This window comes from Balearica regulorum, chromosome 17, assembly GCF_011004875.1.
Source record: "Balearica regulorum gibbericeps isolate bBalReg1 chromosome 17, bBalReg1.pri, whole genome shotgun sequence".
Lineage (NCBI taxonomy): Eukaryota > Metazoa > Chordata > Aves > Gruiformes > Gruidae > Balearica > Balearica regulorum.
The window spans coordinates 2,837,858-2,856,396 of NC_046200.1; the positions used below are offsets into that span (position 1 = coordinate 2,837,858).

At 35.3% G+C, this 18,539-nt stretch overlaps 1 protein-coding gene across 2 annotated transcripts in view; it reads right to left on the reverse strand.

The window, feature by feature from the left end:
• Positions 1 to 18,539, reverse strand: part of KNTC1 (kinetochore associated 1) — a 39,513-nt gene that overhangs the window by 655 nt on the left and 20,319 nt on the right. Inside the window, exons 37-63 of one of the 2 annotated variants that reach the window (XM_010309807.2) lie at positions 18,165 to 18,306; positions 17,183 to 17,239; positions 16,562 to 16,725; positions 15,908 to 16,012; positions 15,124 to 15,252; positions 14,278 to 14,394; positions 13,748 to 13,857; positions 13,302 to 13,512; positions 12,532 to 12,621; positions 12,043 to 12,214; positions 11,555 to 11,613; positions 11,201 to 11,417; positions 10,590 to 10,663; positions 9,467 to 9,677; positions 9,238 to 9,347; positions 8,558 to 8,607; positions 8,099 to 8,177; positions 7,295 to 7,413; positions 6,709 to 6,844; positions 5,661 to 5,756; positions 4,748 to 4,804; positions 4,229 to 4,283; positions 4,086 to 4,149; positions 2,905 to 3,034; positions 1,805 to 1,894; positions 1,102 to 1,247; positions 173 to 263 (exon numbers count right to left, since the gene is read on the reverse strand). In XM_010309807.2, the coding sequence (XP_010308109.2) occupies positions 173 to 263; positions 1,102 to 1,247; positions 1,805 to 1,894; positions 2,905 to 3,034; positions 4,086 to 4,149; positions 4,229 to 4,283; positions 4,748 to 4,804; positions 5,661 to 5,756; positions 6,709 to 6,844; positions 7,295 to 7,413; positions 8,099 to 8,177; positions 8,558 to 8,607; positions 9,238 to 9,347; positions 9,467 to 9,677; positions 10,590 to 10,663; positions 11,201 to 11,417; positions 11,555 to 11,613; positions 12,043 to 12,214; positions 12,532 to 12,621; positions 13,302 to 13,512; positions 13,748 to 13,857; positions 14,278 to 14,394; positions 15,124 to 15,252; positions 15,908 to 16,012; positions 16,562 to 16,725; positions 17,183 to 17,239; positions 18,165 to 18,306 (3,081 nt within the window). Of the gene's footprint in view, positions 1 to 172; positions 264 to 1,101; positions 1,248 to 1,804; positions 1,895 to 2,904; positions 3,035 to 4,085; positions 4,150 to 4,228; positions 4,284 to 4,747; positions 4,805 to 5,660; positions 5,757 to 6,708; positions 6,845 to 7,294; positions 7,414 to 8,098; positions 8,178 to 8,557; positions 8,608 to 9,237; positions 9,348 to 9,466; positions 9,678 to 10,589; positions 10,664 to 11,200; positions 11,418 to 11,554; positions 11,614 to 12,042; positions 12,215 to 12,531; positions 12,622 to 13,301; positions 13,513 to 13,747; positions 13,858 to 14,277; positions 14,395 to 15,123; positions 15,253 to 15,907; positions 16,013 to 16,561; positions 16,726 to 17,182; positions 17,240 to 18,164; positions 18,307 to 18,539 lie in introns of those variants that run through there. The other variant, XR_012838090.1, reaches the window with a different exon arrangement.

Sequence of the window (18,539 nt, forward strand, 5' to 3'; positions counted from 1 at the left end):
AATTGATAAAAGAGATATTTTATCATATACATATGATAAAATACATATGTATTGTACATACATATTCTAAAAAAATCAGCTAACAAGTATTTTTGCTGTAAGTTAGGTGAAAGTCTTAGTTTAGAAGAAAAGGAGAAAATACTGCGTGAGGTACAACGGTGGTTGGTTTTACCTTCAGAAGATCAGATGATGGTATGTCTACCAGAGTAGGATTTCCACATTTCTCTTGATACTCTTGAACTAGGGCTGTTGCATCATCAATGCTATAGGAGGCAGAAGTTTATCAACTTTATCAACAAATTCTCTAAAAGGCCAAGAATTTAGACTATATACACTGAAGAATAAAAACAAGGTATGACCCCACATTTTTGAAGTCAGGTAAGTGGCATTGTTTCCCAGTAGAGGAAAGCAAGCCATGACAAGCCTCCCATTTAACCTCTGGCTTTTAACAAAAATCAACAGATACTGGAATTTAAATGGTTATTGGTTCCTGTCCCATTGTGCATGCAGGGTAACTGGTTACAAAGTTACTTGCAACGCTGAATATTTGGGGTCTGAAATGAAAGTTTGGGGCTGTGCACAATGAGCCCAATGCTGGGAGTCACTGGCAGATTCCTGACAGAGCTGCCCTGCAGTGGGTTCAGTGGCAAAGAAAGACTCTTTAAGTGGAACATAAGAGGTATTTCTACCTCTTGGAAAAAACTTAGGAATTAGTGCTTTTGCCGGTAAGTCATGAGTACAGGCAGTTAATTTATTTTTTCCAGAGTATTCTGAATTTATCTGAAGGTATGGGGAAGTGATTCAAAGCAAAAGCATTGGCTTTTTCAGTTAGGTTACTTCTATTTTAACTGTGTTCAATCTGCTTGGCAGTCCAGGCTCCACAGGCTGTTACTGTGGCTTGAATGACACTAAAACTCTATCCTAATTATGCAGAGTAGTGAGGTGAGATTTTTATTTTGTTTCTTTAGCTTAGCAACACTTCAAAAATTCTTGGAGATTAAGTACTAGAAAATCTCCATGACTTCAAATAAATGAAAATAAAATAAAGATTCAATTTCTATAATTGCTATCAGTCATGCATCGCCCGTTTTATTAACTTACCAGTTCTTTTTGGCAAAATAATCCACCAGTTCTTTCATTCTGTGAGTATTCATCAGTTGTTGCTTCAACAGTGGAAAATACTTAGTTTTCAAGAATTTTTCATATAACTTCTCATTTATGATACTGTCCAAAACCAAACATCTAATCTGTAGATTTAAGTTTTAGTAATGAAAAAATATTAATATTTTAAACATAAGAAACTTTACTTTTGAATGAAAAGAGGTCAGACTTTTCTTATTGGACTCCCATAGAACAGGATTTTTTTTAATTTTTTTTTTTTTTAGTGTTGTGAAATGGCAGATTTTATAAAGACTAATCTCAGATTCAGATAGAGGAATGACTTAAGAAACTTGCCCTTAGGAAGGCAGCCCAAGGCAAGAGAGCGAGCACTTTCATAAGCCCTTTGGCCTTTTTGCTTAAAATACCTATTTAGAAAATGAAGTAGTACTGCTGTAAACAATGCTGTGCTACAAATAAAGGCAGCCTGTAACAGCACTGTGTATACATACAAGAAGTTTTTCAGCTGCACAACATCAATACAAATGCAAAAATCCTTGCAAACGTTGCTGTATTTTAGAAGTGTGCATTATGTCAACTAATGCTTGGCAAGATCAGGAAAGGGGGGGGGGAAGGTTCTGTGTACACTTATCTATCAAAAAAAGTCTCTAAGTCAAAGCAAGTGAAGTAAATTTTATTTATTTACCTGAGAAGCAAATGCCACTACTTCTCCAGTATTCATGTGTTCATCTATTTGTTGCAGCACGGTTTCTGTGTTACATGTCGATAAGAAACCCTTGCAAAAATAAGTTAGAAAACGTTAATATTCTGTAAGTGGTTAAAGTAGAAACTCTCCTTTCAGAGCAAGCATTTGCCTTATTCAGGAACAATTAATATTTTGAAATTCTAGGTACAAACATGAAATTATCAAACCAGGATCTGTGCAGTTTGACTGACAGAATAGTACTCATTGCTTTTAACTCTCAAAGGGTATTTTGCTGTAGCGGAATAGATTTTTTTTTTTTTTTTGTGTGTAATTGCCAGCAGACTAAATGTCTTGCACTAATGCTGTAATTTGTGAAAAATCTTTCTGAGCTTAACTTTAACAACTGGAAGTCTAAGAATTTAAGATGCCTTTACTAGTGCCAGTTTGCTCATGACAGATGTGGGAACAGCCTATAATGCTTCATCTGGGAGAAAATCCAGAGCATAAATTAATGGAAACAAATGAAAAGGAAACTGTCAAGTTACATGAATATGAGGATATGGATTTAAGGCAAAAGATTGATAACAGAACTTGTGAGGTATGTCACAAGCATCTTTCTAAGAAGTCAGGAGCTTTAACTGAACGTTTTTCCAAAGCAGGATTCAGTACTTCTATTACTATGTGCTGTGAAACTAGCCCACTGGTAGCTCCTCAGCAATTAGATGTTACCAACCACCTCACACAGCTCTGGCAGGAATATGCCTATGGTGTGGATTTTGTAGTTGTCTTTCATGGGTTTTATGAGTGGGATCCCATAAAATATCCTCAAAACCACAGAAGGCAAAGTCATATGACAAAGCTGCTGAGGATGACTTGAAGGTAGCAAAACAACAAAACAAGAGGAAGTGTTCACATGATCTCTTTCAGAGGGACAAATTCAGAGCAATAACCTTTGTGGGTAGGAAATGCCAAGCAGCTGTCAGCAGTGACATATTTAAATAAATTAGAATTTTAAGTTACCTTTTTCACAATTTCTGGTTAACATAACATACTTAAAGACGTTTCCCTGGCGCAGATAGAACACAAAAGTTATTACTTACCTGAATTTGCTTCTCTCGCTTCTCAGACTGAGGAATGAGCAACAGGCACCCCAAAGCAAAAGCTGGAAGGTCCAACTGTGCATATTGTTTAGCTATTCCAATGACATCCAAGTCAGCCAGAACAGGACACCTTCAGAAGAAGAATAGGAGTGGTGTTCTCAGCTATGGTATGTACAACTGGATTGTTTAGTACTGTCAGCAAAACTGCATTGAGATTTTGAAGCCAGATAGAACAATACGTTTTTACCTCATCTTATTTTCGGAAATGGCCAAGCTATGTGAGTTTCTCAGAATACAAATGCATGACAATTTTATAGCTTGAAAAAACCCCCATCCAACTCTAGTTTCTCTTTCTAAACACCCAAGGCCCTATTTTGAGGGGAAGTGTTGGCTAACTGCCCAGCGTAATGCTTTGGTACATATGCATATACACAGTAGCGTAGGCATGTTCTTCAGCTGGATCCCTTTCCAGTATTTCCTAACTAACTTTTGGTTCAAGTCAGACTCTCTGAACTCTGGTTCTTCTCTTGAGCAAGTCAGAGCATTGTGGTGAATAAGATTTTATTGTGGGTTTTTTACATTGTAAAGGCAATGCAAAACTGGTTTATGTATAGCATGTTTTGGAACATTAATTCCACAGGTTAACCACGTTTATAGATGTGCAGCTATTAGATTTTTGTCATGTCAGATTTATTCTTTGTAGGAAAATGAATTCTTTCTCTCTTATACTCTGTGTTAATATTTTGGGAAATGCGCTATATTTTTGGCTAAGAAAAATATTAACTGGACCTTTAGGGTTGACCACAAGTCCTTTAAAAATGTCAGGACAGGAACAGATACCCCGCATGGGGGCAGTGACTGGGCAGATAAATTGTTTTTCAGCAGTCTGTGCTGCTGATTCCAAGTCCCAGTTCAGAGAGCAGTTCCCAGCACAGTTTGAACAGCCAAGGTACTGAGTTACAGCACATGTTGTCAACAGTCTCTGGGCAAACACAGAATTTCTGTTTGGGTATGTGCCCCGGTTCTATCCTTCCCACAAGAGGCAAAAGGTTCTTCCTCATGCCTCAGATTCCCAGTTTTCAGAGCTCCTTTGCATGTTCCAGGGCAGGTTTTTGGATGAGAAATTACAAACAGGCATTCCCACTCAAACTAATACAAATTGGGATGTACTGACTACTTACTTGAGCAGAATCACAAAACACTCGCAACATTCCTCTAACTGTTTAGGACTCGGTGGACACGAAGCTAAGAAATAAAGACAACATCATGAAGTAAATATATAATCAAGTTACTATACAAGCATGATAGCTAGTAACAAACCTACCTGTGAGAAACGGTGACAGAACTACACTTCGCCAAGCGCGACTGAAGTTGGGAATCTGTTGACAACAAAGTGTTAAAGTAGTAGCCAAATACAGTTGTAACCAAGTGTATTTGTAAACACAGACACAGAGATATCCTGACCCACTGTAGGTGGAAGCCTGTCGTTTTTCTTTTCTTTTTGTCCTGGATGAATTATTCCCTAACATTGCTTTCCTCATCTCATAGTCTAAGATTCAGCCATATTTTGACTGATGGCAAAATTATTCTGTCTGACTTTATAGAATCCACTAAGTAAGTCTCTACGGAAGGACCCACAAGTGCAAAATATGCAACTGCAGTGATTAATAACAACACTAATCTGCATATTGCATAAAAATATGCAATAAAAATAACCATTCAAAAAGAATCTTTTAATACCTAACACTTCATGGCATACATGCTGCCATTCACACACACACACATAAATAGGATGCTGAACTCCTGTTTAAAAAAGATAAGGAGTCATAGAATATTTGCTTACCTCCCATAATGAATGAATTGCAGTAATTGCTATCAAAACTCTCCTTAGATATTGAATCTGAAACAAAAAATATTTCATCATAAAATGCTACAGTGTTTTTGAAGATTTGGTGATAATCTACAGAACTGCATTACGCTTGCTGTCTTGTCTGCAGTCCCTCAAGGTACCTCTGTTCCTTTGGGAAGAGTAACTGATGCATACGGAAATGTGATTTATAGTTTAGTAAATTAAATTATCATCAAGCAGTAGCGGCATACGTTGTCTGAGTAAATACCCAAGATTTCTGATTGTCTTAATACAACTGGTGCTGAAAAGTTTATGATCCCACCTGCTTTGCTATTGGTACCTAAATGTCATCAGATTAAAACTACCTTCAATACCTGCTCCTGATACAACCACACTGCCAGGTACATCTGTTACCTTCTCAGGCTGTAGCTACATTACATAAAGTTTGACAAGCAGAGATAATTATGATTCTGAATGACAAAAATCAGGATTACTATCATAATAAATACATTTTAGGGGTAATATTTTTGCATGTGTGTATACGTATACACAGATGTATATCCATACAGGCATACTTTGGGCATATGTGTGCAAGTATAATAATAAAATGATCTTTTTTCAATGTATTATCATAGGATTTACTCTTGCCATCTGAAAGGCTTTGTGCCTTTAAAAAATAAAACTAGAACAATTTAAGATCAAAATTCTCAAGCAGTACTGCTAAACCACAAATTCCTCTAAGGTTTATCAGTTCAGTATCTAAAAGCCCAAAGTAACCATGTAAATTATCAATAATTATTCACAGTAAGTTTATAGGTTTTGTATCTATCCCGTTCTTTAGAAATCAGTGGATAAAAAAAGCTTTTCTCTCACTTCGCTGCAGAACTTTGTGCTTAAAATTCCTTACCATATTGAAACCAAGGAGTTTCTGTAGTAGGCCATTCCACAGTTGGGTATCATATACTTTGTATTCTAGACTAAGTTCTGTCACCAGTCTGACAGCCTAAAGGAGAGCAAGGACGTGCTGTATTTAATATACATTCATGATCTTCAAACCTTTACTGCTTGCCAGCATAATTTTAGATTTTTACAGCATTACCAGAACCTTTAACTCCTGAAAAGCCACAATCAAGACACTTTCAGAATTATTTTATGCATGTGAGGAGAATTAAAACAAACAAACAAAAAACCCCCACCTATACATGATGTCGCTTTATCTTCTGATTGTAGGAAGGCTAAAGCTTTTTTGATCTGTCATTTTCAAATTTTAGACTAGTGTGTGTATATTTCAACTAAAGAACAGTCTGACATACTACTGTTGAAGCCTTAACAGAATAATATACTTTTGTTGTCATATACTATTGTCTACCCGGAAATCTCGTTTACCTGCCCTTGTCTTCAGTGTTAGTTAGCTGTTTACAACACATACTTGGTAACACAAAGTAATTGTAAAAGTTAAATTCCTAAGCAGAGCATAATTTAAAACCTATCCCTGGCATATTAGATAAGTAACTAACAGCTATTCTAAAGGTGTATCGTGTTAATATTGAATTCATATTAAAGTATGAGGTATGAGTCCAAGCAGCTTGGGGGGCAGGGGGGAAGAGAAAGACTTCTGCACAAAAGATTTTGTTTCCCAGACAAGAGACAAGGTATGGGTACACAAAGATGGGCAACTACTCGGAAATAATTAATTATGTGATGGGCAGTTGTCACTACATCAACAGGTTGGTTGGTTGGGGTTTTTTTGTTACTCTGAAAGAGGAGAGTCTTTGGGGTAAATGCATATTCACTGGTCATTTAAAATATCATTTAAAATATCATGAGTTATGTGTGAATAGGACAGAGTACATAGGAGCAATATCTGTTTAGAAATGCGTGTGCTATGTAGAAAGGTGTACATTTCACACAATCTGTGACAAACAGAAGAATCACAAAAAATTTAAAAATCATACCGTGGGTTCATGGCTGTGATTCTTCCATAGCCCTTTAATCATTCCTTCCTTAGGACTCTTATGAAATGATTCGTAAGTGTATGGAATATTCAAGATTTCAAACTCTGCCAGATAAATGCAGCATTTTAGAAAATACCTGCAAAAAAAGTCCCCCCAAACCCAGGAGTTAGTGATATTTACAGTGATTATTATATTATAATTCACATAATCAAGCTAAGGATAATATTGGAAAAGTGTTCTTCTGTTGCTTTTTTAAAACAAAGGAAAAAATAATGTAGACTGTATTTGTACTTATGAAGGAAATCTTAATGAAGTAAAAAACTTTCTGCTAATTGCTTAGGGAAACCTCAGTCACCTGAACAATGGATGGCTTGGATCATCTCTAAAGATAAACCAGTTACTATAAGTCTTACAAATAAAGTTCCATTCATGCAGAGATTAAATAGATTAAAATTAATAGATCTTAAAAGATCAAAAAACAGATTAGTACAAAATAATTCTGCAAATATATTTTTTTTTCCAAATGGCTGTTAAAGACTAAGAAAACATCATTATTAAGAAACACCTTAAGGAAAATTCATCTTACTTTACTTTCTCAATGGGTTTCTTGAAGAGCGATTCCACAGTGTTGGTATCTGCCAAGTACAGCAGACACTTAAGTGCTCTGCTCCTGTGAGCAAACGTCAACTGAGTGACACCAATCGGCTGAGAGAGAGGAAAAAAAAACAGTGAAAAGCCACAACAATTGGCTGAACAACTAGAAAGAGGGTTATATATGTCTCATATGATCCTTTCCAAGATTTTTGGATTCGTTTAGTGGAAATGTATGGTAAATAAGAGACTGGTTCACATTCAATTTTTGTACTAACCAGCTGAAATATCTGTCAACTTCAAAGAACACTGCTAAACCAGGTGGTTTTCTAGATTTAAGACTATCAATGCAGGCAAGAAAAATATTTGTGATATATAGTATCACAAATACATTTAGTAAGTGTGAAAGACTAAAGGTTAAGGTTCTGCTAAAAGAATTTTACCACTCTGCTTTAATTCCACACAAAGTGAGTTGATGTATTACACCAGGTTAAAGCACATTCTAGAAATTATTTGATGAAGTTATTTTAAGATAATACCAACAATAAATTTAGAAAACTCAGAGTTCAAGGGCTGCCCTTGACAGTCAATAGCAAAATTCAGTGACCACCACAGTTTTACTCCAAAGGTGGGGGGGGAGAAACATAGAGATCATACAGATATATAAAATACAGATATCCAAAACACAGAAACAAAGGTCTTTGGTTGAAAGCCATATGGTTAAGCAGACAATACTTGATTCTAATAAGAGGTAAACATTTCATAAGTAGCAAGCTAAAATAAGAATTTAGAAACTTACAGATGTAGCAGATGTTGTAATTTCAAAAAGCATTCTTGAACTATAATCCATTGGGCGTGACTGAAGTAGATATATAACTCTGCAAAAATGCATTTGTTTTTACTACAAGTACAGCATAGCTACCAAAATACAATGTATTGATACTCATCCAAATGGAATATATTTCACTGTCAAATAGAGGTTAAGGATAAGAGATTCCAAGGAGATAGAAAAAGAGGAGAAAACCTCCAAATAGCTACTCTTAAGCACTTACTTACATCTGTAAGTTATTGCAAATAGCATTTCATTGCATAAATATGTATTTGATGATTCAAAACTGATGTCACCAGACAGTAAAAATAAGAACACAACAGTGAGTTTTGATTCACACACACTGTTAGGTTTCTTGAAAAAGCCCAATATAGTTAACTTACAAGTTAACAATAATTTGCCATATTATACATAAGACAACACACGTACCTTTGGAGTTCTTCATCTTCCTGTACATCTCCAAAGATTTCTTGAGTTTTCTTTAAAAAACCATGAAAATCTAGTTATGAGAATTTTCTAAATTGTTTGGATAATTAGCTGGGTCATATCCATATTTAAACTCTGTCTTAAAAGCTGGGCACCCCTACTAATGCAGCCAAGGAAAGGAATTCTGGTTTTATCAGTCCGTCCTTTATTTAACTGTATGTTTGGCAGGCAACACCATTCCTCAGCCTGCTAACTAGTATTTTGAGCAATGCCTGCTCCCTGCCCTTTCTCACACAGCTGTGTGCTGTGTAGACAGCAATTAACTCTCTGTTAGCTAAATTGCAACAGGAGAGGATTCATTCTCTTTCCAATTCTCGAATCGGTGATTCTCTTACGCTGGCTACACAACCTTACTGTAGCACCAATGATAAGATTTTAATCTCTATACAGAGAGAAGGGAAAGCATTTCAAATCATTCTCACTGGCGACAGCGGTGGGCAACAATACTGGAAAGGTTTTGAACTTGTTAGTAGTCTGAATTCAGACACATCTTAAATAGATTCATGAGTACTAAAGGCAAATTGTGCTAAATAACCTTCGTCTTTTCAAGAAGCAATAAAAATATGTATATTTTATGTAATTGGCCATTTTTCTCCAAAACCAAATCTCCAGAGATGACTTACTTCTGAGGGCAGTATACTTGGACACAGCCATTTATCCAGCAGTTTATCCCAAATTTTGTTCATATCCAAATTGTTAATTTCAGCTATTTCCTTAGCTGCCATATGGATATCTACATAAATAGGTAGAGACAATATATTTAGAAAATAATATTATCTTGCTTAGCTTTTTTTTTTTTTAATTTTTACAAATTTCTTTTTGCTCCTTTGTAAGTAGATTATGGATACTCACCTGGATAATCTCTGCCAGTTGGATTTCGGATTCTTTGATCTATACTGTGGTGTTCATACAGTAAAATGATAAGATTTGCTGGTTTCCCAATAGACTTTAAATGCTCTCCAGTGTTCAAGTTATGTGTTATTAGAACATTTTCTGTTGCTGATCGCTTATACTGCATATATAATTTCTTCTGTAGGACCTCTGCTTTTTCATGCGAATCATCCTTTAGCGAAACACCAGAGTTTTATATAAACCAACCTCTTTTACTCAAAAGCACTAGAAAATAATCTTAATTTTTAGTCTAAAACAATGAACTGGGGAGCAAGATCTGTTCTTCAGCTGTGTCCCCACACCTGTATCTACAGGTATTTTTTCTGTAAACAGATGGTATTAACCATGCTGCTCTAGCAATAAAACCTATTTTGAAAAAAACTGTAAACAAAGGTATGTTGTGAAAAAGCCAATTAAAACCACATGCACCAGTATGTAAAATTAAGACATTTTGAGTCAAGATAGAGAAGAAAAAAGATTTAATATTAAACCTTGGCTGCTACAATTACAGTTTAATTTTGGCACAATTCTACTCAAAGATGTGACTAAGTATCAAAGAATTATTTAGTGTTCATTGTGTCTCAACAACTTCATAGCAAGCTTGATATTTATAAGTAGAGCTGAGATTCTTTTTCACCTTTCCCTACCAACCATGTAAAAAAGAGCCTAAGAATCAAGTCAAAGCAGACTTTTTTTATATTTACTACTACAAATAGCTAAAGAGTCTTGGAACTCAAAGTAAAAGTTAACGCCACTGATCTAACAGCTGGAACAGATTCCAACTTATTCTCCTGCAGCAAGAAAAATGCACACAATAGGAGAAAGAACAAAATATTTTTCCTTAAAACTACGTATTTTTTGTCCAACCTCCGAGAACTGTGAGCCTAATTTTTGCTAGGTCACGATCAGGAGAATGTTACTCGACAGAGAGGGTTCTTCTGAGGGGTGACTAACAGTCGCTTCCCCAAAAGAAAGTACTTTCCATATCGGGGTTGGTTAAGGTACAATTTACACACCAAAAGACAAAACACTAACATAAGTACTCGACTGTAAAACAACAGTTTGGCAAGCAGTTTACCATTACCTTAGCTCTAGTATTCTTTAGCCATTTCTCAGCTAGATAGAGACAGAATTTCAATGCCTGAATCTGGTCAGGACCTTTTTTAAAGAAAAAAAAAAAAAAGGGAGAGGGGGAGGGAAGGAAGTAAATACAGCAAGTTTTCATTAATCCTTTCTACAGTATACAGAATATCCATTTTATTTCAAAGAATTAAAAAAAAAGTTAGAAGCTATTTAAAATATCAGGAAAGCTTTTGTACCTAAAGAGCAAAAAAAAATTATCTATTTGGATTCAGATAATAGAGAGGCTAGCTTAAATTTGGCCAAAATATTTGCTTTTGCTGGAAAATTTGTCTGAAGATGGTATGAACATGTAGAAATTTTAAGCAAGACAACATGGCTTAAAAAGAGAGAAAACAAGATTTAATAGTGATGCTGTGTTATACAATGACTGCTGTTCTAGCCTACTGTTCAAAATTGGAGGTAGGAGACAAATGCATTGTTATTCTCAAACTTCCCTCAGTTCTATCCAAGAATACTGAAAAAATGTTTGGTTACAGGCTGGCTTTTCTTTTCTCAGACCTATTCTCCTCCTCCCAGTACTTTACCTCTCAAGTCATCAGATATAGACCTTACCTGTTGGAAATTCTTGTGCAATCTTGTGAGCAATAGCTACGGCCCACTCTGGATTAATTATAGACAGCAGATATGACTGAATTGTCTGCACAGTTTTAGTAGTTTCCTTGTTAACAACTGATGTATATCCACTGTTTCTCATTTCAAATATTTTTGGTTTCAATTTTTTTTCAAAGACATGTCGAGCTGCAGACATGTGTAAGGTATCCAGTGAAACCTAGAAAAACATTAAAGTAGATTAAGAGCTCAGAAGTTCTATAGTGAGGCCAAAATCATGCAAAAGACAGACAAAAGCTTTTTTTGTTTGGAGGGAAAAAAATTTTGAAATAAGTCCTTTCAAAAATGCTACTTTACCTTCATTAGTTTGGAAATCAACAGAAGTGTTGGGAAGGATTCTTCGCTGAGCTCTGCAGCTGAAAGGACAAAGACAGCTGTCCATGACAGTATCATAGTTCACTTGCAGCTTTCTCTATGAAATTAAGCACTTTCAGTTTATTGTTAGATGCAGACCTCCATTGGGAGATAAAGTATATAATGCTAATTATCCACACTGGCCAGGGAAGTGGGATACACAGATTACTTTGCTCTTTGAGAGGTTCTAAGAAAAGCATTTAAGGACAGAATTATCAATTGTATATACTGTCTTAGCTCTACTGAAAGCCAGTTACATCAGCAGCAGCAATTTGGGAGCACAAGTGCTTTCAGCAGTACTTGGGACGTAAACTGCATTAATAAAGAAATACAATTAATAGAAAATATATACTGTAGAACTTTAAAGTTCACAGATAGCAAAGAAAGGGAATCATATATATATCTAGCCGAAAAAAAAATACTGAACATACATATAATGTTCCAGAAACATTGCGCAGTTCTAAAGAATATCAGATGAAAGGGCAGTCTGGTTTGAGCAGCCGGAGATAAGGGAATCACATGCTCTAAGACATATTGGTGTTCTAGGTCTACAGGCGGAGAAATTCTTTTATAAGATTCCAGATGTTTGAGGAGGCTCAAAGCCTACAGAGGAAAAAAAAAATTAGAGAGAGGAAAAAAAAAAGGCAAGAAAAAAGCTACAAGACTACTTTATTTCTCCCCATCCCCTCAGTAAACACACCTAAGTCCTTTTTATCCCTGCTATGAACCATTGCTGAGAAATAGCTAGAGATCACTATTTCTTGAATGCTATTTTACGAGTAAGACTTGTGTAGGTAGAGTAATTCAATTAATTTCAACAGACTTTTGAATAACTACACTAACAAATAGACAAAACAGAATACAGATGCCATTAGCAAGGTATATATACAGTATTTATACAGCAACATATTTGGACATACCTGATTCATTTGGATACTGGTGTTCTTTTCATCAGCATTTTGCATTACTTTCAGGACAATTTCAATAGTTTCATAGTCATAAGGATCAAGCTGTTCAAAATAACAATCTATTTTGTAAGATCATATAAGATTTGTCTTATAAAAACTTTTTCCAATGTTAACATCAACTATATTGACATAAAACTGAAGAAACAGTATAAGCATCATGCCATACTTTTCTAAAACAAAAGACTTCCACTTCATAGTCCTAAATCCTAAAAAAAAAAATTGTCAGGATATTGCAAAGACCAAACATGAAGTGATGAAAAGGAAGAAAAAACCCAAAACCAAAAGAAATCCCCAAACCCCCAATAAAATCAAAACCCCCTAAAAAACCAAAAGCAAGCCAACCAACAAGACCCAAGATAAAATTTTTTTCCCCCCTATCTATTTTTAATATAGCACTTTGAAATATTTCCAGTGTGCTGTAATACTTAGAAATTACTTTTTTAAAAATTTTCTGGTTGTTTTTTAGGGGAAGTTAGGAAGAAAAACTCTTCCTGTCTTTAAAGATAATTAGGTATGTTGTTCTATTTTTTTTCTAGAGATGTAGAAAACTGAAACTTAACATTTACATTTTATGGCAAAATTGCAAAAAAAAAAAAGCCTTTTCAAATTTCTGTGGAAGCATTAATCTGCCATACAAGTGACATGCAGCATCTGAGACTAGATGCATACTTCAGGGATTCTTTTTGCTTGTTGTTGTCTTTTTCTTAATTATTATTTTTTACCTTGTACAATATTCCACTGAGACTAGAGACCAGGTCTTTTGTGCTTTTCAATAGAGGAATTATTTCTAGTGCTCTAGCTAGTAATGTGGAATGAGGTTGCTTCTCACTGTATTCTGCAGAGTCATCTTCAGCATGATTTGTATTAGCATTCTGGAGAAGAAGTGTTTCAATGCAAAGCTGCAGTGCGGCATCACTGTCCAGCATGAAAGTACTACAAGAGGACAGAATATTATTTTCCGTGTGACCTTTAGGGTTGTCAAGGTGCTTATTTCCTTATGAATAAATTCACCAGGATACCAGTACGTATTCTGATTAATACTTTAAAAAAAAAAAAAAGCAAACCCAACGTGCATAATTAGGATCTATTTAAACTAAAATAGATTTCAGTAGGCATGATTAGTTATTATGGCAACAATTAAACAGATTTGATTTGCTTCAATTATTACCTGCAGTAGTTCAATATGAGATCTGTGTCTACTTTTGGATTTTGTACCAGCGTTCTTATGAGCTCCTTCTTCCTTATTGGTGGTTGTCTAAATACCGTCTCGAAAGAAATCTACAGATAAACAAATATTTTATCTTCTTCCCAAAGAAGTCTTTTAGACAATATCAAGAGTATTTCCTTATATAGTTAAACTTTTACCTTTTCTTTAGTTTCAATCCAGAGATTTTTAGAGCAAGAAAGAGCAGTGCATTTGCTGACCATGCCCTGTGCCAACTAATACTTAAGCACTTAAAACTTCTTTTAGAGCACCCTCAATTACTGCATTTCTCAGTTTCTGAGGTTTATTTAAGCAGGCAATAAGAACAAAAAATTAAAACCAAAACAAAATCCCAGCTTTGCTTATATTTGAATGGGAAATCTGTCTAAATAAATAAATAAATCACAATACATCTCAGAATATATACTGACATTTAATAGTTAATAAAATGCTAAAATAAATAAATAATAATAATTTTTAAAAATCACACTTACACCAAATTTACCAAGTTGGATACCCCATTCTGCATCAGTAACCAATTCTTGGAATTTCAGTTTTTCTTCTGCTTCACCACATTGATCAGCAAGCTGTGCTCCAACCAGAGCTACTGCCTAAAAGGAGTGAGAAGGGAAGAGAATACAAGTATAATAAATACTCTGAAAATTGGGAAACTTAAAGTCTAAATCTTTAGAGGGATTTAAAACAATTCATAGATGATCACACAACTGTGTAAAATGAAAACAAACCTCACAGAAGGTAGCACCAGGATTACCCCACGTCCTGAGCTGGCAGTTCAAAGCTACTTTGAGTCTCTTTCTCAAAAATATTTTTTAGTATTGTACTAGTGAAACTAATATAAAGGGTAGTTTTTAGACATCATCTTTTCCTTGAGATTTATGTTACTCTCCCTCTCCATTTCATTGTTATGCTTTACTTCCCATCTTCCTTTATATTTTAACAGATGTATTTATTTATTCATTCCATTCTTGACAACTGCTGTCAGAGAATAATTTCTCCCAAAATATAATGTAGGTATAAATTATGATGGGACCCAAAATAAACAATTTCACGCTTTGGAATAAGTCATGATGAGGTAATGTAGTGCTTGGACTTACCTCACGCTAACTATTCACAGCAACTGCCTGTGCACAATCTTACACTGTGGTGAAGAGAGGCAGCTTCTCTCTTAATGGTGCCCTAAATGAGGAACTTGTTCAAACAGCTATACCCTTAATAATGGCAAACTATTGCACTTCCATAGGATATTGCTGATGTCTTTTTTAAAGAAACTCTTTAACATTCTCTATTTGCTGAAGAAATATATCGCCTTTTGAATTTACCAAAACTTTTCTGTAATTTTGCCATGTATTGTTTATGACGTCCCACAGCTTATTGAACATATCTTCCTTGGGCAGAATTGTGCAATATCCCAATGCCAAGTTGTGATCTACGAGACGACAGTTGAACACCTGTGTTTTAGGAAAGTGGGGTGGTAGGAAAAAAAAAGGTTATAAGCTTTAGGAATTTATTTTAATAGGTGTCTTTGTATAAAGTATAAAACATAAAAAGTACTTTGTAATTTAGTGGTGTATTGGGCCTTTAAGTTAGAGGGAGGGAAAAAAAAAAAAAGAAAAGAATGCATGTCAGGTTTTAGAATTTAAAATCTAAATATCCTGAAGCCGGTCTAAAAGTAACTTCCCTTAGTCTAAACTGCCTTAGAAGATGTTATATTGCAGGTTTTGCAGATGGCTTTTTTAAAAACTCCCTCAACTAGAAGAGGTCTACAAACCTAAATTGAGACCAGCATTGAAAATGAGATAGAGAAGGCAGCTGGAACCGTAGAGGTCAATGCTGTCAGGTCATCCAGCCCACCCTTGCCCCATTCTGGTACTGAGACATGAGGCTGTGGAACCCAATTCCTTCCCACCACTGCAGTACGGTCAGTACTTCCCTCCACCCTCTCTATAGTTTTCCAAAGTGTGTGACTTTTCCAGAACGTGTGGGTTTCGTGGTGTTTGGCCACAGGACAATTTCAGAACAGGCTTTTGCAACAGGAAGGGTAGCCCCTTTCTTGATAGGGCAGAAGAAAGAGGCTCACTCTTGCCTTGTTCGGAGCATTCTTACCTTGTGTAGTAAGGTCAGGATAGTAGTCCTAATTACTGAAGTACACTTCTGTTTCATAGCTATGAGAAAGCTTTTGGTTTCAGCTAGCATATCGACATCATGTAGCTATTAGAAAAAAAAAAAAGACAGCACACAGATAAAAATAAATTCTAAGCCTTCAACTTCTCTTGTCATTTATAGCATAATAGGAGGTACTATATAATTGCATTTTCAGAATTAATTAAGGTCTTATAAAGATCTCTTCTTCATAGAAAAAGGATTTCTGTTTCCAAGTGCTTTTGAACTTAAGAGTGTTTCTTCAATTTTCTACTTGCAAATTTTTCCCATACTAACCAATGATAAAACAATGATAAAGAACATCATAAACCATTATTAACACTCATTTTATTCCTGGCATCCCTGCAGAGACTAGAAGTTTAGTTCTGAACATACTTTGCAAAGAGAAACAGAGGACCATGAAAAATAGGAAAGAAACTACCAGCTTCTTTCACAAAATGACTCAGTATCTGATGAAGTGGTAGTAATTTTTAAAAGGTCATGGCGATAGCCTCTCCTATGCCTATCAAATTCTCCTATAACTACTCTAAAGTTGCTAATAGTTGGCATACTTCTAAGATTCACTCTCAGCAAAATTCAGCATCGTCCTTGCCATACCTTTTCACTCAGGGACAAATCCATGTTGTTTGATATACCATGCTGAAGACAGGATCCAAACGAACAGACAATTAGCCGCAAAGCTAACTCGCACTGACTGCACTCCATGAGGTTCTGTAGCGCTGCACAGATGGGAGATCTAGCTGGCAGCAGAAGGTTCTGTCCTGTCATATATTTCAAATCCAAACAACCCCAGAAAATAATTAGTATATTTATTAGCATCAGAGCAGTTTCTCTTTTTCTTCATTAAATTTATGACACAAGATCAGCCTTAGCTCCCTTTGAAACCTTAAATTTTCAGAGTTTTTCATTTATTACAGACTCCCATTTTAGTTCAAAAAACTAAAATTGGTCATCTTCTCAGAAAGGCTGTAATAGATCCTACAGGTCTTGACAACATGCCCAAAAATCACATGGCTGAACAGTAGCAATGACCATCCAAACTGGTGTCTTCTGTGCTGAACCAAGCTATCCCCCTAGAATATGGCTTTAAGTGGAACACGTAAGCATCTGCTTTAAAAAACTATGAGTTAGTCATGCTTGTGTAGGTTTAATTTAAACCTCACATTGTCTAGTGGTCTGGTTTATAATTTTACCATGGTGAATCTGCCGTCACGATACCTTTAATAAACGCGCAGTTTGCCAGGCTTGTAGAGTCCAAAGGATACAGCTTGTTCTCTGAAAGACAGACAAATACACATCAGCAGCATGCCAAGATCTCAGCAACACGATGAAGTCTGGAAGTACCTTAAAAATACTGTACTTCAGGGACGGTACATAAAATAAAGACACATGAACCCTAAGAGCCAGGACGGCTATTTTTTACTATGCCGAATCAGAAGTTATTTTACAGGAGGGAATATCTTTTCAAACGCACAAAGGAATACAAACCAACAACTTGCAGTAACTACTTTATGTGCAAATCCCTTTGTCTTGATAAGACAGCCAACATGAACACTTCATCTGTGAAGGTAATAAGTCTATTCAAATCAATCAAATAAGCATATCCTTTATAGGTAGATTTATCACCGTGCAACAGTATTTGCAATTATATGCTTTTTAATACACCAGTGACACATTAGGAAAGAAAACATTTACATCAAGAAGTATTAAAAAGTAAATCTAAAATATTCAGTGCTTCTTTTAGAGAACAAAAGAGTCTTTTTTTCAGCACCTACAATGTTGCAGTGTTCTGTTTATAACACCTGAAATTTTCAGAAAGTTGTGTGTATTTACAATGGTATATAATACAAGGACAATCATTTTAGAATAAGCTGAAATTCATCTTGATATAATCCTGTCTCCATTAGTGGCTACCAGAAGATGTCTAGAGAAGATCATAAAAACAGGGCAAGTCTATAGTAACAACTCCAGAGCATTCTGCATGTCTTCAGGTATTCATCATTCAGACTCTTCCTGAACCAGAACAAAACCCAAAGTAATCTTTACATTCTATACCCCATGGATGTTTCTTCCATGAGTTTGTCTAATAGAGATTTCTGAGGTGATAATTTCCACATACATGCTGAATTATTTATATTCCTAGATAAAAATCAATATGATAGATTGTATATTGACTCAATGTTCAGGAACGCAAGTTTACCACAAACAGGCAGAAGAGAAGAAATAGTTTCATATGCAACTGGAAGAGCTATCTGTGGATCAAGAACTATCCCATCTTCATTAAAGAAGTCATCATAAGTCCACTCTTCATAAGGATCTTTATCTCCTCCAAAAGATGTTGTCTAAACAAGAACATGGTCAAAAGTACACACAATAAAAAAGAACAGCTAATAAGTCTACTAAGTGTTGCAAGAGATTCCAGTTTTTGAATACAGGAATAGAACACAATGTTCTATTTGAAAATGGATTCTACTATGCCACTTTTTGTTAAATGGCCAGTAGCATTAAACACATTTCCTACTTACAGTGGCTGCATTTCTCTTTAATGTTGTGGTTATTTACTTGTACAGCCCAA